This window comes from Nycticebus coucang, chromosome 12, assembly GCF_027406575.1.
Source record: "Nycticebus coucang isolate mNycCou1 chromosome 12, mNycCou1.pri, whole genome shotgun sequence".
Lineage (NCBI taxonomy): Eukaryota > Metazoa > Chordata > Mammalia > Primates > Lorisidae > Nycticebus > Nycticebus coucang.
Genome location: NC_069791.1, coordinates 19,817,685 through 19,839,754, shown reverse-complemented (window position 1 = coordinate 19,839,754; position 22,070 = coordinate 19,817,685). Strand labels below are relative to the sequence as shown.

The window sequence follows — 22,070 nt, the reverse complement described above, 5'->3', positions numbered from 1 at the left end:
AGAAACAAATCCATATATGTTAAGAAACATTTTTCAACATAAATTCATTATAGTAGATAGCAAGTGCTTCCTTCAAGAAAGCAAAATGTGAGAGATAAGTAATTTAAATTGTAACTGTCTCATGAAGAACTCTGTGCTGTATCTTTAGTTACTGTTTACTTTTTGTTCATAAATAACTAGATTAGTGCTACTCTGTGGTCAGTGTTTATTATTAGTTTGAGATTAAGTATAAAAATGAGAGCATTCAGAAATTTTAATAGAAATTTTACACTGTGTAACATTTTATTTAATAAAAGTTTTGGTCTACAACTAATTAGGAAAAAAACTGGGAAAAGGACCTAATTCTTTACCAAAGAACCAAAGATAGAGCTCAAATTAGATTCTTAGATTTTATTGGGTCCTTCTTTAAATGATCAAGTGTGTGCTTTCAAAGAAGTAATTAAATACACTTAAACCCCACTTCTTTTTTTTAAAGAGTACTCTTTTTGTACCAGTTAATTTCTGGTTCCACTCATTTAGATTCTAAAGTTAATCACTAACCTTATACGGCTTTTAGAATTTTCATGACAGGTGAGTTGTTTCTTAGAAGAGTTTTCATTTTTCTGGTCTTTTGTTTCTCTCAACTGTCTTTTTACTTGAACCTGTGAGAAAAGCAACATCTACTTAAAGCACGAATCCAACTTTACAAATTACAACTTTTCAATTCTTCCTTGGAATGATAAAAAAAATCACAGAAACAAAATTGTCTCAATGAAAAGTGTATTCCAAATACATATGCTTATTCATTCAAACATGCTAAACCATAAGCTTAGTAGATGTGCTCTGGGGAAACAAAATAGTGACAAGCATATAAATAGATTAAGTGCTAATGGAGATAAGAATGCAGACTTATCTATGTATGTAGAAAGACTAAGAAATTAAGGATGTCACAGAAGACTTTAATGAGTAGATGATTTACAAGTTGGTCTTCAAGAATGGGCAGTAATTTGTCTAAGAAAAAAATTTTACAAAAGGAAGAAAGAAGAGAGATATAAGAAACAATGAGGGGCGGCGCCTCAGTGGGTAAGGCGCCGGCCCCATATACCGAGGGTGGTGGGTTCAAACCCAGCCCCGGCCAAACTGCAACCAAAAAATAGCTGGGTGCTGTGGCGGGCGCCTGTAGTCCCAGCTACTCGGGAGGCTGAAGCAAGAGAATCGCTTACGCCCAGGAGTTGGAAGTTGCTGTGAGCTGTGTGAGGCCACGGCACTCTATGGGGCCATAAAAGTGAGACTCTGTCTCTACCAAAAAAAAAAAAGAAACAATGAGAAGCCAAGGTAGATGGGGAAAAAATGAACAACAAGATATGAAGTTGGCTCAGTTCCTGTAGCTCAATGGTTAGGGTGCCAGCCACATACAGTGGGCCTGGTGGGTTCAAACCCGGCCTGATCCTGCTAAACGACGACAACTATAATAAAAAAAAAACAGTCCGGCATTGTGGCGGGTGCCTGTAGTCCCAGCTACTTGGGAGGCTGAGGCAAGAGAACTGCTTAAGCCCAAAAGTTAGAGGTGGTTGTAAGCTGTGACACCACGATGCTCTACCGAGGGCAATATAATAAGACTGTCTCAAAAAGAAGATACATGAAGTTGATCAAGATTAAACATGTTAGGAACAGACTTGAGGGTTCTTCAATAAGAAAATAATTCTATAGGCATCAGAGAGTAAGTAGAATTTTTAATGCAAATAAAGGAGATGACCATATCTGTTTTTTAGGAAGATAACTCTGGTCCTGACATAGAGAATAAAATCAGTTAAGAAGAGACTATAAAAACCAGGAAACAAACAAACAAAAAAACCTCTTATAATAGGGCTAGATGTTCAAGACAATAGTCACTAGTCACATATGGCTACTGAGTGTGCTTGGAATGTGACTTGTCTAACTTGAGATGTGCTTGTAAGTATAAAATACACAAGGAATTTCACAGACTTAGTATAATTTTATAAAAAATATATAAAAATCTCTCAATAATAAATTTAAAATATTGTATGTTGAAATAATGTTAGATATATTGTGTTAAGTAAAATACATCATTACATTTATTTCACCTGTTTCTTTTTACTATTTTAATGTGCCTATTAAAAATTTTTAAATTATAAGGTGGCTTACAGTATACTAGATAGCACTGCTTTAGATGACAGCATGAGGGCCTACAAAGAAGAATAAAGAATAGACTAGAAGAATAAAGGAAATACAAATTTAACACATTAAGCAACATAAAATAAGCAAAGATGTGGGAGAGAAAATAGAGAACGCCCAGATGTTTCTGATCACAGTGAATGGGGTTGTGAGTCCATTAACAACGGGGGCTTAGGAATGGGGCAGGCAATGAGATGAGTTCAGGATTTGTTAATTGTTTAGATTCCTTTGGTATTCTAGATGGAGACGTACAAAATGTGACTGGAAATCTTGGTCTGGTTCTCAGTAAAGAGACCCAGGCTAGTGACAGAATTTTAGAAGTCACCCAAATATAGGTAGTGCTTAAAGCTAATGAATAGTTGAGAAGATTTAGAGAGAAAGTATACCCAGAGAACTGAAATGAAGATCCTATAACGAGCCTCAGTGATTAAGAAAGGCACGGAAGCCCTACTATGAAACTAATTTATGGCTTTCATATGAAAGCTATAACCCAGTTATAACCTAAGAATATGGGGAATGGGGAGAGGGAGGGGAGGGAGGGGCGAGGATGGGCAGAGAGAGGGTGATTGGTGGGATTACACCTGCGGTGCATTTTATAAGGGTACAAGTGAAACTTAGTAAATGTAGAATATAACTGTCTTAACACAATAACTAAGAAAATGTCAGGAAGGCTATATTAACCAGTGTGATGAAAATGTGTCAAACTCTTTATAAAACCAACGTATGGTGCCCCATGATCACATTAATGTACACAGCTATGATTTAATATTAATAAAAAAAAGAAAGAAAGGCACGGAAGGGTAAGGAGAGAACAAAGAAGATTGTGAAAGATGAGATAAGTTACACACACACATACACACGCACACACATTCCCACAAAAGAAGGCTGCCCTAGAAGCCAACAGATGTAGAGGTAGTCAACAGCATTACAAACAGAAGACAAACCATGGGATTTAGAAATCAGTAGGTTAGTCTGGACCTTAGTGAGGACAGTTTTAGCAGAGTAAGATCAACTAGGGCAGCGCCTGTGGCTCAAGGAGTAGGGCACTGGCCCCATATACCAGGGGTGGTGGGTTCAAGCTCAGCCCTGGCCAAAACTGCAAAAAAAAAAAAAAAAAAAAAAATAATAATAATAATGTCAATTAATAGGAGCTGAAAAGTAAGTAAGAAATTGAGAAAAGGGAGAAGTCTCATTTGAGAAATTCAGTTGTAAAAGAGAAAAGATTATGAAGGGAAGATTCAAAAGCAGCTAAGGTCAAAGAACAACTTCCAGAGTTTGCAGAAGATACCTCAAATGACACAAAATCACCTTTAAGTTAGACAAAATTAGCACTATACCAAATTTTTAATTTAAATAAGATAAAACCCCTATCAAATAAACATAAATTTTTATTCTAAGCAACAGAACAAAATTTCACAGAAAAATATATTTGGAAGCCTAACAACTAATCGTTAGCAACAAAATTATGCATACAGTTTGGAAAAGTGGAAAACATGTCATCCCAGGAAGCCAAACTTTCATTTTTATTATATTACACTTAAATAATGTTACATTTTCTCTGTGATATATGCATATACTAATTTGCACTGATGGCATAGTTACACAATCAAAACAAGTAAATAATTTTTAACATTCATCACGTTATCTGAATTGCAGTTTTGTTTGTATCTTGCATCAACTCACCTGCTAAAAATATATCAAAATAAATTATAAATGCTTATACTGAGAACAACTAACGTTTAAACAGTTGTACACTGCTTCCACTGCTTTTCCTATTTACATAGACAGTAGCATCAATGTGGTAACCAGAACTAAAGAACAAAAACATCTTTTTTTTTGTTTTTGAGACAGAGCCTCAAGCTGTCACCCTGGGTAGAGTGCTGTAGCATCACAGCTCACAGCAACCTCCAACTCCTGGGTTCAAGCGATTCTCCTGCCTCCACCTCCCAAGTAGCTGGGATTACAGGCACCTGCCACGACGCCTGGCTATTTTTTAATTGCAGCCATCACTATTGTTCAGCGGATCCAGGCTAGATTCGAACCTGCCAGCTCAGGTGTATGTGGCTGGCACCTTAGCCGCTTGAGCCACAGGCGCCAAGCCACAAAAGCATCATTTTATATTTACTTTTATCAACTCAAATTAAAATGTTTTTCATGAAAATATGGCTTTTAGTCATTTTGGGCTTAAGTTTTTTTACAAGTTCTTTGAATCTTATAGTCCATTTCAAATATTTTTCAATGAAAAAAAGTACTTGAAGTACTATCCAATTAAAATTTTTTTTTCAAATACAGCAGTCCTCAGGCTAAAGAATCTTAAATTTAAATGTAAGTATTCTGTATTTAAGACTTAGTATGAAACTTCCATTATTCATTTGTGAAATATTACAAAGATGACCATTATAGGAACACCCTCTTTAGGGGGCAAAGGAAAAAAGCCTCAGCATTTCAGTATCCCCACTGAAACATCTAACTTTGTCATTTTGAGCAAAAATAGTATAACATATTAAACCTAAAGTGGAATTTTCAAATATACATGAAGTGGAAATCTATCAGCGCAAAATAGCCTCAATTAAATTTATGTAGTTCATGCTTCAAAATAAAATCTAAGACTTACCTTAACACAACCTTCCAATGCACTGAATTTAAACACGGCCTGAAAAGGTTTTCGGTCAATAGGACATGAAGCCAGTGTCTGAAAAACGATTAATAAATTATACCTTTACAAATGTTTCTTTAGTATAGATCAAAATTATACTATGGTAAATACACTTATAAATTTTGTTTAATTGGAAATGAAATTTTTTTTCTTCTTTCAAAACTGAAGATGAAATACCCTCAGTCTATCGCACACCACAGAACAATAAATACTTTAAATTTGTTTCATTCATTTAAACATTTACTGAATACCTCGTATATGCTAGATAACTGGAATACAATGATGAACAAGAGACAGGATCTCTGTTACTGAGATCCCATTAAGATGTGCTGCCCAGTTGAGAATTACTGGTAAAACAAAAGATGAGCTAAGCAGAAATCGGCAGCTCTGTGATGTAAAGTTGGCAGTTGTACTAAACTAGGGCAACTCTAAATCAGCTGTGAAAGGAATTGCTTGGATAGTTTCCCTGTAGATTTTAATATTCTATGACTTAATATTTTCCCTCTAAAGGTTACAGTAAAAAGGCAGTCATGCCAGCAATATTTAAAAGATATGAAAAAAAAGAAAGTATTCTTCCACCCCATCAGCTACCTAGCTGCCTCCAGCAGCAGTTTCTTAAGTATCCTTTTGTTGATATACAATACATATACATATATATTATTTTAATATAACAAAGTATAATTAATCCATATGCTGAACTGAATTGTTTTTCTCTTAATTATAAATCATGAATTGGTTCAGTTCATATGATTAACAGTAATTCAGAACTGCCCTATTCTTAATAGTATGGTATGCCATAATAGTTTTAGTTTATATTTCCTTTGTATGAGTACAGTTGAGCATATTTTCATATTTTTTGTTTACATTTCCTTTTATATGAGTATGGCTGAGCATTTTCATATTTTCTTTTTTCCTTTTCTTTTTAGACAGTCTCATTTTACTGTCCTCGGTAGAGTGCCATAGTGTCATAGCTCGCAGCAACCTCAAACTCTTGGGCTCAAAAGATTCTCTTGCCTCTGCCTTTCAAGTAGCTGGGACTACAGGAGCCCACCACAATGCTCAGCTATTTTTAGAGATGCAGTCTTGCTCTAACTCAGGTTGGTCTCGAACTCGTAAGCTCAAGCAATCTACCCACCTCGGCCTCCCAGAATGCTAGGATTATAGGTGTGAGCCACCATGCCCGGCCCTCATTTCTCATATTTTCTATTTTTATTGGAACTCTTTAGCTTTAAGCTGTCTATTTATGGTCTTTGTCTATCTTTTTAATTAGATGGCTAGTCTTCTTCAAATTGAACTGTAATTTATTTATTGAGGAACTTGGTGCCCCAATCCCTCTGTGGTTATAAGTCAACGTTATATAAACATATTTCTTGTCTTTCAAAATTTCTATGCATGAACTACAATTAAGAGGTTCTCTGACAATACTATTAAATCTTGCTGTAAGAATGGATTTATTATTACTTAAATAATTTAAGATGAGTTTATTATGTTTTCTACTAGGGACTCTGTAGCCTATAAATACCAAAAGGTGACATTATGAATACATATGGTTACAAGAGTAAAATAGGATTTTAACAACTTAATAGCAATTGTCTAAAAGAACAAAGACAGCAATGGAATCTACAGCAGCTGTACCATTTCTCAGTAGAAAAAGGTGTGATCTTTGCCTTTCTTGGCATTATTGCATTATCGAGATATGCTTATACAAGTACCAGTGGAAAAGACTTGTGTGGTCCCTAATCATTTAACATATTTTCATAAAGCACACTAGATACTTTGAGTGTGGCTAAAATATAAACTAAGTTACTTTTTACTACTCTGTTAAAAAGTGATTTTTTTTCCATTTAAATAATTAGGCTTTGATAAGAAAATGCTTACCCACATCTGAATTAGGAAATGTGAATTTACTATATTAAATCAGTTAAGACAGGTAGAAGCCAGTTAAGTTTACTATGGATTTAGGATGCTATTAGTTTTCCTGCAGAGAACTTAAGAAGCTATTTAATTTAAAATGTAATTTCAAAAGCTGCTACAAGTAGTGCCAAAAGTATTCTACATTGTTTTGGAAGTACACTACAAAAAGTAACTCTAGTTCAAAGAACTTAACATCATAACTATGTGATTGTTTATCATATTAGCCTAACTATATGGAATTTCTTAGGTTAGCGATATTAATGCTACATTTATGGCTTAAGAATATTTATTTATTTATTTTTCAGACAGAGTTTCACTATGTCGCCCTGGGCAGAGTGCCACGGCATCACAGCTCACAGCGACCTCAAACTCTTGGGCTTAAGCCATTCTCTTGCCTCAGTCTCCCAAGTAGTTGGGACTATAGGCACTCGCCACAATGCCCAGCTATTTTTTTGTTGTGGTTATCATCATTGTTGTTTAGCAGGCCTGGGCCAGGTTCAAACCCGCCAGCCCCAGTGTATGTGGCCAGTACCTTAACTACTGAGCTATGGGCACTAAGACAAGAATATTCAAAAGTAAAATCTTTCAAGTACTTCTTATCTTTACCAAAGTTTCAAAATATATTTTTGTATCTATCCTAAAGGTAAATTTAGGTACACATCTTAAAAAGAATGAATATTAATAAATGAATATTTGCTTCCTTCAATGTTTTTAGAAAATCTATAACAAATATGCATAGGCTATGCATTTACTGTCTACTTTCATATCTTATGTATAAACTCGAGCAAGTTACACAACCTCTCTGTGCCTCAGTTACCTCATTTGTAAAAATAAATATAACAGAACTTACCTCTAAGGTTTTTATGGGAATTAATTAATAATTCTTAGAAGAATATGTGCCATATACTAAGTATTGTGTAAGGTTCTGTAAACATCAACTAACTTAACTATACTAACAAAAAACTTGGTTAATTAACAAAAGACAACTGCAATAAGATGACATGCTTTTTTTTTTTTTTTTTTTTGCAGTTTTTGGCCGGGGCTGGGTTTGAACCCGCCACCTCTGGCATATGGGGCTGGTGCCTTATTCCTTTGAGCCACAGGCACCACCAGAGACATGAATTCTTAGTGATTTTTTTATTGGAATTTGTAAGTTCATTATATATATGGAAATTAGAACTTTATTATTCTAACCTAGCTATTTCAATTTGTAACACTTATTAAACACTTAAAATGTTTACAAATAGGTGGTTAAAAATGATTTGAACTGGCCTAATTTTAAGGCATTCCCAAGGATGCCTTACGTCCAGCAGAAGTCCATCCAGAAGAGCCCAAGAAGCCATGTGTTAAAGAAATTTACTTTTTATCAAGTTCATCAAATCTTTCAAAGACACTGAAGTTATACAGTATAATCTTTACATTTTCCTTTAATAAATGTCCTCTGTTGACATCAGCTGAACAGCATTTTTTCCTTTATGATTGTCAATTTGACTGTTTTAACCTGAGCCATTCCATTTTGATTTGTATCAATTAATAGGGTTCTGAATAAAATTTTCACTCCTTTTCTTCCATAAGTGTAAATGCCTTGGATTTGGCTAGTTTCATTTGAAGGAAGAGTTCCACTGCTATTACAAAAATAGAAAGAAAATAGAAGGAAAAAAGTAGTAGTCAGAAAACTACTATATATTGTCACAATCTGTATATACTTAAATTTCTTAAAGATAATTTAGTTAAAGCCAAAAAATAAGTTAATCTGCTCTGGCTCATTATTTTCTCCAGTTAAGGAAAGCACAGGTTAGAAAACAGCCATATATATATTCATATAAAATCCATACATATTTATATAAAATCTTTGCTATAGCTAAGAAACATTGTTATCCATTTCTGACCTCAGAAAGCTTAGCAAAGCATTTCAAAGGGGAAATAGAAAAGAAGTTATCCCAAGTTAAGCTTCCATAGCATACTTCAATAAATTAAGAGTGATTAGAAAGAATTCAATGAAAAAGAAATCAAAATACATTTTAAAAAATTAACTGGATCTTTATTTGTTAATGTATACTGTAAGAAAACTATAAGGCTACTTTAACATATACCAAAGTTCATTAGGAAAGCATTAAATTGCATATAACGTGATGATCAAATAGCTTTAATAGGAAAATGTTTACAAATAGCTTGTTAAAAATGATTTAGACCGGCCTAATTTTAAGGCATTCCCAAAGATGCCTTATGCCCAGCAGAAGTCCATCCAGAAAAATCTCAGATATTTTAATTTTCATTTTCAAACTAAAGTTTGTACCACTAGAATAACTTATTAAATTTCTAAGCTGTAAGGTTTTAAAAGTTCACATTTTAACTAATCTAGAAAAATTTTAATACTTAATTCTTTTTAAAAAGGGATTTTAGTTTTGAAGAAAATTATAACCAAGTTTTGTTTCCTTAAATGATAAAAAAAAACCCTTCAATTGTTAACCATTTGATTCCTTAGTCTTCAATTATTCACTTGTTTAATGACTTTCAACAATTTTTAACGTGTCTAATTTAGTTTCATAACAACACCATTTGACTTTACAACTACTAAATTAGCAGAATTTGCTCACTGCTTTACAGTGTAATGTGTATTAAAAAACAGAGCATACATTTTAATGTGATGCTCTATACTAAGGTTGCTTATATCAGTCAAAGAGGCAGGCAATTTTTGTAGAAAAGAATAATCTTCCTAATGATTTCAGTAAAACATACCCTATTAATCTGAAGCGTTGTATATTCCCAGCTCAGACAAACCCATATTTAAATGTAAGAACAGGAAACCTTCCTTATTTGGAAATTCAGGATTCTTGATTTCTAATATTTCTTGCTTCCTGCTGCTGATCTATCCTCAATCACATAGGCTGCCTATAGATAGCCCCTCCTAGAGAGAGAGAAGCAAGCGTTAAAGGTAAGAGCTTAAAGACTAATCCTCAGTACCTATGCTTATAGGTAGGTTTGCCTGTTCATGGGGATCTCTAGAACAATCTACTTCTACTAACGAATAGAGCATATTATATAAAACTGCAGTTCAAAATCAAATAAAGATAATTTAAGAATACACACCATTAGAGGCTGATGCTTATTTTAAAGCAATTCACCAGGACCTACCCTTTCTTGGGGATAGTTCCAGGATACCTAACCTGAACCTCCAAAATAAGTGCTCACCTGGAGTCAGCCTACATGTTCCCTATTACACTTAACCAGTTCTTTCAAGATAGTCTTGTCGATCCGTATTAGAGAAATTGTGGTTCTTTACACCAGCTTTCAGAAGTGTATCCTAAAGGACAAATGACTGTCAGCAATAAAATTAATACCAAGTAAGAATGGAATTCATGTAACTGCTCAAAGGAAACCCTTTCATGTTCTCCCAGATACATTATAATAGTTGAGTAGAATTACACTTAACTTCCGACATTCAGTAGTTAAGACTTTTGTTTTCTAATATAAAAACAGAAAATTCAGTAAACTATCTATATAAATCATTTAACATATTCTGACACTTAAAACTAGGCTACACAGAAATACAGGTTAATTTACTCAACTGGTAAATAAGGTATTAAATGAAAATCTTTTTATATATGCTTCAGGTAATGAGTGTTCACAATGCAAAAATATTCTTTGCTCTACTAAAGGATTTCCCAAAGTATTAATTCAGGGGGTGAAAACAGAGGTAGATCAGTAAAGTTCTGGAGGAGTCAGACCTGGAAATCTCTCCAAGCCACTCTACGGAGGAAGATGGAAAGCCCTGATCATCTGATGCACAGATGTAATAATTAAATAAAAAATATATTTGATAACACTTTATAAATGTGTAAAAGATTAATGTCAGTGGTATTCCACAAATACATTATTGTTCACAGAGAAATACATAACAAAGAAGTTTGGGTTAGTCCAGGAATTAAAAGAAAAATCAAAATTTGAGGAAAAACTAATAGAAAAAACCTAGACAATAAAGCTTTGCTGAATCATTGTTGTTGAAAAGTAATCTAATCACTAGAACAGCATACAAATTTCCACTTATTCCCTAAAGAAACACCTACTTATGAAACACACCTATAGTCCAGATATAAATGAACTACTCATGTCTTGATTTTCCAGTACATACTAATTCAAAAACATACTCCTCACCTGTCTGCACTGAACACTGCTGTTTGACTTCTTCAAAAACTGTGCCACCTTGGTTAAGACTCTCCATTTCTAGTCTCATGGGAGAAAGCATACCTTTGTCAACTATCCAGTTTTTATATCATTGACCTTACTTAACTGAAGCTGTTAACACTTTATACAAATGGATGACTGAGGTAAGTTGAGAGATAATTTACTTACAATGGGAAAGCTACTCACATTTTAAAAAACAATATTTAAAAGAAAGGGACATATTTTCCCTTAAAAGATAAAGGGGAAAACCTAGCAGATATTAAGAATATCCTCATCACATACATTGCAGGTCCCTTTAAATAGAGTAAGAACTTTTAAATGCTTCAAACATGTAATAATGCTTCCAAGCCCTCAAACCGTCACCATTTAAGGGCCAAAATTTTAACGATTACTTGGCCACAATACAAAATCATAAACCCTATTTTCTCAATTGTGTGCATGTATATGTGTGTGTTGGGTGGTATCTTATCTGTAGAATACCTTAATTACAATCAGTTGTTACTACTACTGTGCCAGATTTCTCTAGCCTTTACTTTTCTAATTACTTAAAATGTGCAAACTCAGATAACCAAGGTTAAATTTATGTAAATAAAAAATTATCAGTAAGAGTAGATTCTGCTTTCACTCACAATATGGGTAAAATAATTAACTTTCTAACTAAATAGCTGATAAACTTTACTATATTGGTTCTATACACATTTCATTAGTTCAAACATCTTATTTTGTTTGATTTCAGATTCTCAGTTCTAACAGCAATGGTTTAAATTAACAAAGCTCCAACCTTTCTTTAGTGTCAAATTATTGTATGTTTGTTCAATATTCTATTTCTGTATCATGATCATCATTTTATAAACCAAAGGCTTTCCATAAATGAATTCCTTGAAACTGAACAGTCACACTAGACATGCTTAATTTCAATTTATTCTAGTGTCGTTAAGGGCAGGCAATTAAGTTCAGGGCAATACAGGCCACTCCTTTTGCCCTAAGTGGATTCTATATGACATACCTCCTCACTACAAAAGTTCAGTGTCTTAATCATTTTAAAGTCCTTATACATTTGTACGTCCTGTGTTTAAATAATCACAAGAAAAAAAATTTAAAGCTAAAGAGAATGAAACTAACCTTAATTTAAAATATATTTTAAGGGCATGAAAAATTTCAGGGTAAAAAAATAAAAATAAAAAACTACAGCACACCTTAACTTTTCTAAACACTGGTTTCTTACAAATCAGTGTTTATGGGAATTTCTTCAATGCCTAAAATATTGAGGTGAAAGTAAATAAGTAAGTCCATTTTCAGCACTTGACATCTATTCTGAATCATATTTCAATGAGTATAAATCTCAAAACCTGTCAGGCACAGTGGTTCATGCCTGTGATCCTAGCACTCTGGAAGGCTAAAGAGGGAGGAACTCTTGAGCTCTGAAGTTCAAGACCAGTCTGGGCAAGAGCAAGACCACACTCCATTAAAAATAGAAAAATTAGCCAGGTGTTGTAGCAGGTGCCTGTAGTTTCTACTATTCCAGACGCTGGGGCAGGAGGATTGCTTGAACCCAGGACTTTGAGGTTACTGTCAACTAGACTGATGCCATAGCACTCCAAGGTGGGCGACAGAGTGAGACTTTTATCTCAAAAAAGAAAAAAAAACTCAGAGAGCACAGCTGAATTTCTGAAAGACAAAGAAACCCAGACAAATGACCTTGTATACATTTTGTGTTATTTTCTTATAATATAAATTTCCATAATGAAATAAATCTCATTTTAATTTCTACTATTCTACTGGAAGTGAATACTAGTAAAATTTTAAACTACTGATCAATTTTTACAATTTTAACTTCACCATAAGATATCTGAAGACATATTACTAGAGTTCAGAATTCTTGTCTGATATGTTAAATAAACATTATTAAATAGTGAATTAAATGAAATTAAATGAAAGAATGTTTAAAAAAGCCTAAGGATGGCCCATTATGAGACCAAATACAGGCACTTATTCCTAATCCTAAAATCCAAAGTAAACTGCATATCTCTCTTGTAAACAGAAGGTTAGGAAAATGAAAGATCTTCATTAGCGATGATGGGAAAAAAAAGAAAAAAAAGTCACTGGTGAATTTGAAATCTGATTCTACTTGCCAAAGCACTTCTATATTTCAAATTGTTATCTAATTTTTGGCTGCGCGCAGTGGCTCAGGCCTGTAATGGTAGCACTCTGGGAGGCCAAGGCAGGTGGATTGCTTGAGCTCTCACAGGTTCAAGACCAGCCTGAGCAAGAGTGAGACCCCATCACTACTAAAAATGAAAAACTGAGGCAAGAAGATCACTTCAGCCCAAGAGTTAGAGGTTGTTGTGAGCTATGATGCCACAGCACTCTACCCAGGGCAACAGCTGGAGATTCTGTCTCAAAAAGAAAAAAAAAAAAGTATCTAATTTTTGTCACAGTAATAAAAGATTCAAATTGAAAATTTACTTGAAAGCCTAAGTGATTTTGCTAGCTAGTTTTCTCTGAAAACTTTATTTGTAGATTGTCCTATTGTTACTACTCAACTTAAAGGTTTACTGACCTTTAAACTTTTGTTTAAACAATATAACTCTTCCCCACCCCACCCAGCATCACCATTTGTGACAGTAATATAGGAGATAAATAATTCCTAAGTTCTTTTGAAAAATGATTTGATTTCAACAAAATGTTTATACAAAAAGAAAAAAAACTATCACATCCAAGAAAGGTAGTGAGCGCAACACTATGTATGTTATCAAGGATTTTCAACTTAAAAATACTCAGCAAAGGCTTGGCTCCCATAACAGTGGTTACGGTGCCAGCCACATGCACCGAGGTTGGTAGGTTCAAACCCGGCCCAGACCAGCTAAACAATGACAACTGCAACAACAAAATAGTCAGGCACTGTGGTGGATGCCTGTAGTCCCAGCTCTTTGGGAGGCTGAAGCAAGAGAACTGCTTAAGCCCAAGAGTTTAAAGTTGCTGTGAGCAGTGACACCATGGCACTCTACCGAGGGCGACATAGTGAGACTCTGTTAAAAAAAAAAAAAAAATCAACAAAGATTAAAAATATAGATTAAATTTACCACTGCCTATTACAATTAAATATATACACAGTCTACAAAGCTAGCAATTCCATGGCTAGATATCCTAGAGCAGTGGTTCTCAACCTGTGGGTCATGACCCATAAGAACGTATTAAAGGGCCACAGCACTAAGAAGGTTGAGAACCACTGCCCTAGAGAAACCTGGAACATGCACCTTAGGGTAAAGCTTATAGTTGTGTGAAAGAACTACTAGGAGCCATCAGAAGAGCTGGAGAACCATATTTATATATTCTAATTTTCTTAGAGAAAAATATGCACGCAGATTGAGTTGCTGAAGTTCACAATTATGTGGTCACCAAATACAATAAAAAAGGACCCAATTTAAACCTTCCATCCATCCAGCAATACCGCTTCTTTACCCAAAGCAAAAGCTCTTTTAAAAACAATTTAATTGCAAAGTAGCCAAGGTGCACTGAATTCAACACAAGATAAAATATTTAGTTGTGTAGCAGAGAACAATACATGTTGTTTCTTTAATCGCTAACCCTACAACCACACAAACACCCAGAGATTTACCAATCTCATTAACTCAGCAAAACTCAAAGTACTTTTCCCCAAAAATACATTTCTATGTATCCCTAGTGTTCATTCTTGTCAAAGACCAGTTCAGGTCTGTATTCATTCATTCATTTTTTCTTCTTGGAGACACAGTCTCACTCTGTCGCCCTAGGTAGAGTGCTGTGGCATCATAGCTCACGCCAGCTTCAAACTCCTGGGTTGAGTAATCCTCTTATCCCAGCTTGACAAGTAGCTGGGACTACAGGTGCCCACAACAACCACCAGCTAGTTTTTTCTGCTTTTAGTAGAGATGGGGTCTGCCTTTTGCTCAGACTGGTCTCAAACTACTGAGCTCAATCAAACCATCTGCTTTGGGCTCCCAGAGTGCTAAGATTAGGGACCTAAGCCACACAGTACATCTGGCCTAGGTTTTAATTAAATTAAAAGTTTTTATGTATACTGTTATGAATTCAAGTGGTATAACAAATCTTTTTTTCCCTCCTCTCAGAACCTGGTCATAGTGTCAATATACAAGTTCTCCATTCTCCACTACTAATGCAAACATAAAAGTAAAACATGAAATTTGAAAACCCCAATGATGTCATTGTGCAATTAATTCCAATGTGCTCAGGGATACCAAATAATTGGAATGCAATTAATGTTAAAAATATTTTTGAGAGAGATCTGCTTTACTAATCTTTACATGCTAACAAAATACTCAGAAAATATAGCATGACTAAAATGAACAGCAATAAATTTATTTTTATTTATTTTAGACAGAGTCTCACTTTGTCACCCTCAGTAGAGTTCCATGGTGTCATAATTCCCAGCAACCTCCACCTCTTGGGCTTAGGTGATTCTCTTGCCTCAGCCTCCTGAGTAGCTAAGACTACACGCGCCCTCCACAACACCTGGCTATTTTTTTTTCAGAGGCAGAGTCTCACTTTGTCGCCCTCGATAGAGTGCCGTGGCATCACAGCTCACAGCAACCTCCAGCTCTTGGGCTTAGGCGATTCTCTTGCCTCAGCCTCCCAAGTAGCTGGCACTACAGGCACCTACCTATTTTTTTTTTTTTTTTTTTGCAGTTTGGCCAGGGCCAGGTTTGAACCTTCCACCCATGGTATATTAGGCTGGCACCCTACTCACTGAGCCACAGGTACCATCCAACACCTGGCTATTTTTAGAGATAGGGGTCTTGCTCTTGCTCAGGCTGGTCTCAAACCTGTGAGCTCAGGGCAATCTACCCACCTCAGCCTCACAGAGTGCTAGGATTACAGGTGTGAGCCACTGCGCCCAGCCCCTAGAGCAAAAAAAAAAGTTCATTTAACAATTAATAACAATGGAGCTTATAATAAATTAATATTTATTTCAAAGAATTTGGCCCAAATTAAGTCAACATAATACATTGAAAGCCCAAAATGAGGCTTTTGTCCTGTTTCTTAATCATTCACAACCTATGAAGAACTTCAATAATGTCTTTACCTTGGAAATTAGTTCATACTAAAATTAAAAACAGGAGTTAGAAAATGAAGCTCTAAATTCACTTCTGCCTCTTAAGCTATGAGATCTTGGCCATAAAGATCATAAAATCCAAGTTTCCTCATCTGTGAAATGGAAGGATGCTACTACATCTATTTGCTCTAGTTATTCCACAAGGTTGATATAAGGAAGAAATCAAATAACCTATGTGAAAATACTCTGAAAAACATAAAACAAAAAGCAGACAGAAAGTGTTATTAGAAATAAACATATTAACCTAAAAGCATCAAGTACACTGAAGATAAATTATTGCATTATTATCAAAAGAATAAGTTTTATCTGTTCTTCCTGTATGATGATTTACTTTTTTGGGGGTTTTTTGAAGTATTTATTTAAAATTTTTTAAGTATGAAAGAATAAAAGTCTGAATAAAAGCAATAACTGACAGAATTTGACCACAGGGAAAGTTGCCTAAAATAGGAAGAAAATGTATTACTGTGAAATAAAAGGCACCATCAACTCTTTAGACTAGGTATAATGCAATCAAGCTAGGGAAATAAAATACATTAATGTATCAATGGAATTAATACTTATTCTCAGACTTACCTCTGCCCATTTAAGAATACAGGTCATACAGAACACATGATTACAACTTTCTGGAAAACCAACTTCCTTCTCTACCAGGCAATTAAGACATATTGGACATCTGTCGGCTTCACTGTACAAAGGACCAGTGGTAGCAGTATCATCTCTATTTTCTTTACCTGTAAAGTAAAACAGAAATACGTGCTTTCAAGTTCTCCAAGCCAAATGACTCATGTCTGGGAGTATACCTGATATGTGCTTTCAAGTTCTCCAGACTAAATGACTTGTTTCTGGGAGTACAGTGAACCAGGGTAGTCTAAAGGGCTTTCCTCCTACAAAGCAAATTAGATCTTACATAAATTAAAACAAATACACACCTTGAGCCAGATACCCCCAACATTTACTTTCTTATATTTTTTAATGGAGGAGTAAGACAAACTTTTCACTAATTTAATTAAAAAATAAGTAATATTCACATGGTCTGAAAATTTAAAAATATACTTCCCACTTAAATTTACCCCCCTTCATGCGGTTTCACCCAATCCAACAAGTTAAGTTACAACTGTGGTTTTCCAAATATTTTTTAATGCACAAAAAAACAAATCCTAATACATATTCTTCATATTCCCACCTATGCACAAATGCTAGAACACTGTATTACAAAACAGTGGTCTGTTTTTTTTTTTAATCTGCTCATGGACATTCATATTGTCACAGTCAAAGGTTGAAAACTATTCATGGACATTCATATTGTCACAGTCAATGTTTTCAACCTTTGACTGTGATAATATTGCAGTGGAAAAAAATGGCCATTTAACATTTTTTCAAGTATAGCTACAAGATAAATTCCAAAATTGCTAAACCAACATGTGTATACATTTACCATGAATATATATTGCCAAATTATCCTCTTACTTAGGATCTGTACAAATTTGAACTCCTACCAGCAAGGTAACCAACTCATACAAAAGTATGTACTGCTAACTTGTAAACAAAAGATACTCTAAAATTCAACATAAACACAAAACAAAAATAAGAGATTTTCAACTGAAATATGAACAGTATATAGCAAGCAAATGGAATTTTCCTAGGTGCAAATGTCCATGCTGGTGATCAGATCTGGAAACTAAGTCCTTTGGTCCACCATAGGGGAGGAAAAATGATCCTGAGAGATCCCAGTATTAAGCCAAGCTACTCAAATGGGACTACAGTGGTTCCAGCCTGGGTCCAGGAAGAAGCCAATACAAGTCCTCTGTGCAGGAAAAAATATTTAGGCCCTCAGATTAAATTTGAGATTAAATCTACAAATATTAGCTAATAATCAAACATTACCAAGCCTTAAAAAAAAATTGCCTTGAGTGAGAAGCAGTGGAAACAAATTTAGAAACCCACTAGCTTTTTTTTCTTTTCCAAAAACCTTTATTAACTCAATACAAGACAAGGAGACAGGCATGGTGGCTCATGCCTATAATCCTAACACTATGGGAGGCCGAGGCAAGAAGATAACTTGAGGTCAGGAGTTCAAGACCAGCCTCAGCAAAAGTGAGACTCAATCTCTATTAAAAACAGAAAAAAATAGCCAGGGGCATCCTAGCACACACCTGTAGTCCCAGCTACAAGAACAGGCTGATGCAAAAGGATCCTTCAGCCCAGACCTTTGAGGTTGCAGTGAAATATAACACCACTGCACTCTAGCTGGACTGACAGAGCTACAGTCTATCTCAAAACATAAAATTAAAAAAAAAAAAAAAAAAAAGGCATGGGAGGAAAATGAATGTGTATACTTCTTAAATTCATTTTTCAGAATGTAAGAACAAAAATAAGTAAAAACAAAAAACTTCTTATGTACTGTAAGTGTATACAAATGAACAGTTTGAAAACACTAGACTGTACTTTCAACACAAAAGTTTTATAAAAATGAAAAGTTACCTTCTGTATCTTCATACTCTTTATCTCCCATGTTTAGGGTATATACAGTTTTCTTCTTCATTTCTCTTCGGAAAACAGTCTCCTATAGGATGAATCAAAGAGTACATAAGTGTTATGTTTGCCTTCTCCCAATAATATCAATTTTTTTTTTTTTTTTTTGTAGAGACAGAGTCTCACTGTACCGCCCTCTGGTAGAGTGCTGTGGCGTCACACGGCTCACAGCAACCTCTAACTCTCGGGCTTACGCGATTCTCTTGCCTCAGCCTCCCGAGTAGCTGGGACTACAGGCGCCCGCCACAACGCCCAGCTATTTTTTTGTTGCAGTTTGGCCGGGGCCGGGTTTGAACCCGCCACCCTTGGCATATGGGGCCGGCGCCCTACTCACTGAGCCACAGGCGCCGCCCAATAATATCAATTTTTTTAAAAAACAATTCTGACCAGTGAGAAATACTTTATACATCAAAGAACACAGTACAAACCAGTTTATAAATAATCCAGTACTCTTTCATATTCCTTGCCATCAAAAAGTACAGTCTTATGGAAAGAAAAAGCCTTATATAACTATTAAGCAACAAAGACTGAATGATAAATCTTGTGGCACAGACGTAAACACAACTGAAGTTTTAGGGAAAAGAAATCAATTTGGAATGGAGTTTTCCAAGAATTATGTATGTTGAGGAACTTAAGGCATTCAAGGAGCAAAACAGTACAAGAAATAAAATAGCACTTAAGCTAGGCCAATCTAACAAGATTAAGGAGAGTGGGTCAGCAAGTGAGGGAAACTGTGAGTGCATGCCTGTGTGTGTACGTACGTGTGTACTGAGGAAGGTAGGCATGTAAGTCAAGAATATCTGAAAGATTGATTGGCTGGCATTCTTCCCTACTTTGGGATGCCGCACCATTTTCCTGCTCCTTTTCTCTCCTCCACCCATCTTCTCTCCTCTCACTCCCTGTTCTATTCTCTCTTCCCCCTACTCTCTTCCCTTTCTCTAATAAAAAATAAACTTATATTTTCATATTCCAATTTTGGCCTAGAGAAGTTCTTTTCTTTTCCTGTAAGCAGCACCTACTGAGCAACTGAGCATTTTCTAAATCATTTTGGTGGCCCACATGGGGACTTCTGAAAAATCACTTCTCTAGCTGTACAGGGGATAAGTCACTTTTCTCCCCCTCCTAAAAAATAAAAAAAACAATGAATAAATAAAAAGAATATCTCACAGCAAGGGTAATAAAAGAAATAACCAGAGCAATGTAAATTAAGTAGGGCTACATCATAAATGGATCTCTAATGATCAAGCAGCTCAGACTGAATCTTATAAATCTCTCCGAATAAGAGTAACACTGGCCAGGTGCATTGGCTCATGGCTATAATCCTAGCATTCTGGGAGGCTGAGGCAGGTGTATCACTTGAGCTCACAGTTTGGAGACCATCCTGAGCCTGAGCCAGAGCCAGAGTGAGACCCCATTTCAGTTCACTGTTCCATTCTTGCTTTTGTAATTCACTTCATAGCTGGTTACTCTAGCTATTTAAATCTCTCTGCTTCTAATCTTGCCACAATGTAATCCATTGTATACTTTGCTTGCTATTTTTTTTTGTTGTTGCAGTTTGGCGGGGGCTGGGTTTGAACCCGCCACACTCGGCATATGGGGCTGGCGCCCTACCCACTGAGCTACAGGCGCCGCCCGTAGTTTTTGCTTTTCTTAAAATGTGTATACTTTTTTTGGCACCCCCTGTATTTTTACTAAATTGTAGCAACCATGTGTCCATGCACTGCCACGGGAGTTAAAGCAGTGAGACAAAACTGGTGGTGACAGGGCAGTGTAGATCCTTCATGTCCATCTTTTTGTTTAATTCTCACACATTTAGCATATTCTATTCTCCCATTTTACATATGAAAAATGGGTTAGGTAGGACCTCAAGTTCCATCATGTATGAGTAGCTCTGAACAAGGAGCCTTGTGTATAACTTCTAGGCAAGGTGAGTTTTGGAAAGTCACCTATCTCTCGAGATTTGATGTCCTGGGCTAACAGGCCAGTTGGAGGAAATGACCACAGTAGAGTTGATAAGAATATAAGTTCTTTTTTTTTTTTTTTTGAGACAGAGTCTCGCTATGTCACCCGTGATAAAGTGCCATGGCACCATGGCTCACTGCAACCTCAAGCTCTTGGGCTCAAACGATTCACTTGCCTCAGCCTCCCAGGTAGCTGGGACTACAGGCTCCCCCCACAATGCCCAGCTATTTTTAGAGAGGAGGCCTTGCTCTTTCTCAGGCTGGTCTCCAACCTGTGAGCTCAGGCAATCCACCCGCCTCGGCCTCCCACATGCTGGGATTACCGGTATGAGCCACTACACCTGGCCTAGAATATAAGTTCTCGCTCTTTTTTTTTTGACAGAGTCTTAAGCTGTCGCCCTGAGTTCCATAGCGTCACAGCTCACAGTAACCTCAAACTTTTGGGCCTAAGTAATTCTCTTGCCTCAGCCTCCCGAGTAGCTAGGACTACAGGTGCCTGCCACAACGCCCAGCTATTTTCGTTGTTGTTGCAGTTATCATTGTTTTAGTAGGCCTGGGCTGGGTTCGAACCTGCCAGCCTTGGTGTATGTGGCTGGTGCCATACCCACTGAACTATGGGCACCAGCAGAATATAAGTTCTTAATAGTATTTCATTGTATTGAACCTAGAGAAGGTTTTCAAAATTTGGCACAAAAGGAAGCATGTGTCAGTATATTAGATGTTTTTGTATACACCATAATAAGGTGTAAAAAGGGGACTTAATATGAAAGTATTAGAGGTGATAGAGAAAGTTTTCATATGGGAAGAAATGTAACAGTCCAGCAAGTGCACGGAGCCCATATATGCTAAAATAGGTCATTCCTATTAACCAATCTGCATGTCTAGCAATTGAAATCTTCATATTAGCATGTATGTCAGTTAAAAGTAACTCATTTTCCAGAATCACCAAATAAAGATATTTAATATTCAAACAAATAACAGTATGGCTAAGGAGTAAAAAGGAGCATGTCTGGTATGTTCAAGGAATAACAAAGAGATGAATGTAGTTAGAATAAAAAGAAGGAAGAACAGTAGATGAGGATAGAGAGGTAACAGAAGATCAAGCAGCATCTTCTAAGCCAGTGTTTTTCAACCGTTTTTTTATCTCATGGCATACTTGAGCCTATAGTTAAACCTCGGCACCCTTAAATTACATTGATCAAAAAAAAAGTAAAAAGAAGAATATACTTACTGTGCATTGAACTTCTTGCAAAAATAAATTAATCAATGATCTTTAAAAATTTTCATGGCACACCAGTTGAAAATCACTGTGCTAGGCTAAGGTAAGATTGGCTTTTTCTCTCAGTGACATGGAGTCACTGGGGGGTTTTGAGCAGAGAAGGCAAGAGAAAAAACAGAGGCCAACAAGAAGACTACTGCAAGAATCTCAGGGGAAAATGATGGTGGCTTTTACCACAGTGTTAGCAAAGGTGATAAAAAGTACTGAGATTTCAGATGTGTTTTAAAAATACAGCCATCAGGATCTGCGGGTAGA

At 35.7% G+C, this 22,070-nt stretch overlaps 1 protein-coding gene across 4 annotated transcripts in view; it reads right to left on the bottom strand.

Moving 5' to 3' along the window:
* Nucleotides 1-22,070, bottom strand: part of SCAF11 (SR-related CTD associated factor 11) — a 79,991-nt gene that overhangs the window by 34,902 nt on the left and 23,019 nt on the right. For 3 of the 4 annotated variants that reach the window (XM_053555598.1, XM_053555597.1, XM_053555599.1), the window contains 4 exons: nt 18,525-18,606; nt 16,617-16,774; nt 4,790-4,867; nt 541-641 (listed from right to left, as the gene is read on the bottom strand). In XM_053555598.1, the coding sequence (XP_053411573.1) occupies nt 541-641; nt 4,790-4,867; nt 16,617-16,774; nt 18,525-18,585 (398 nt within the window). In that variant the 5' untranslated portion in view covers nt 18,586-18,606. Of the gene's footprint in view, nt 1-540; nt 642-4,789; nt 4,868-9,484; nt 9,654-16,616; nt 16,775-18,524; nt 18,607-22,070 lie in introns of those variants that run through there. The other variant, XM_053555600.1, reaches the window with a different exon arrangement.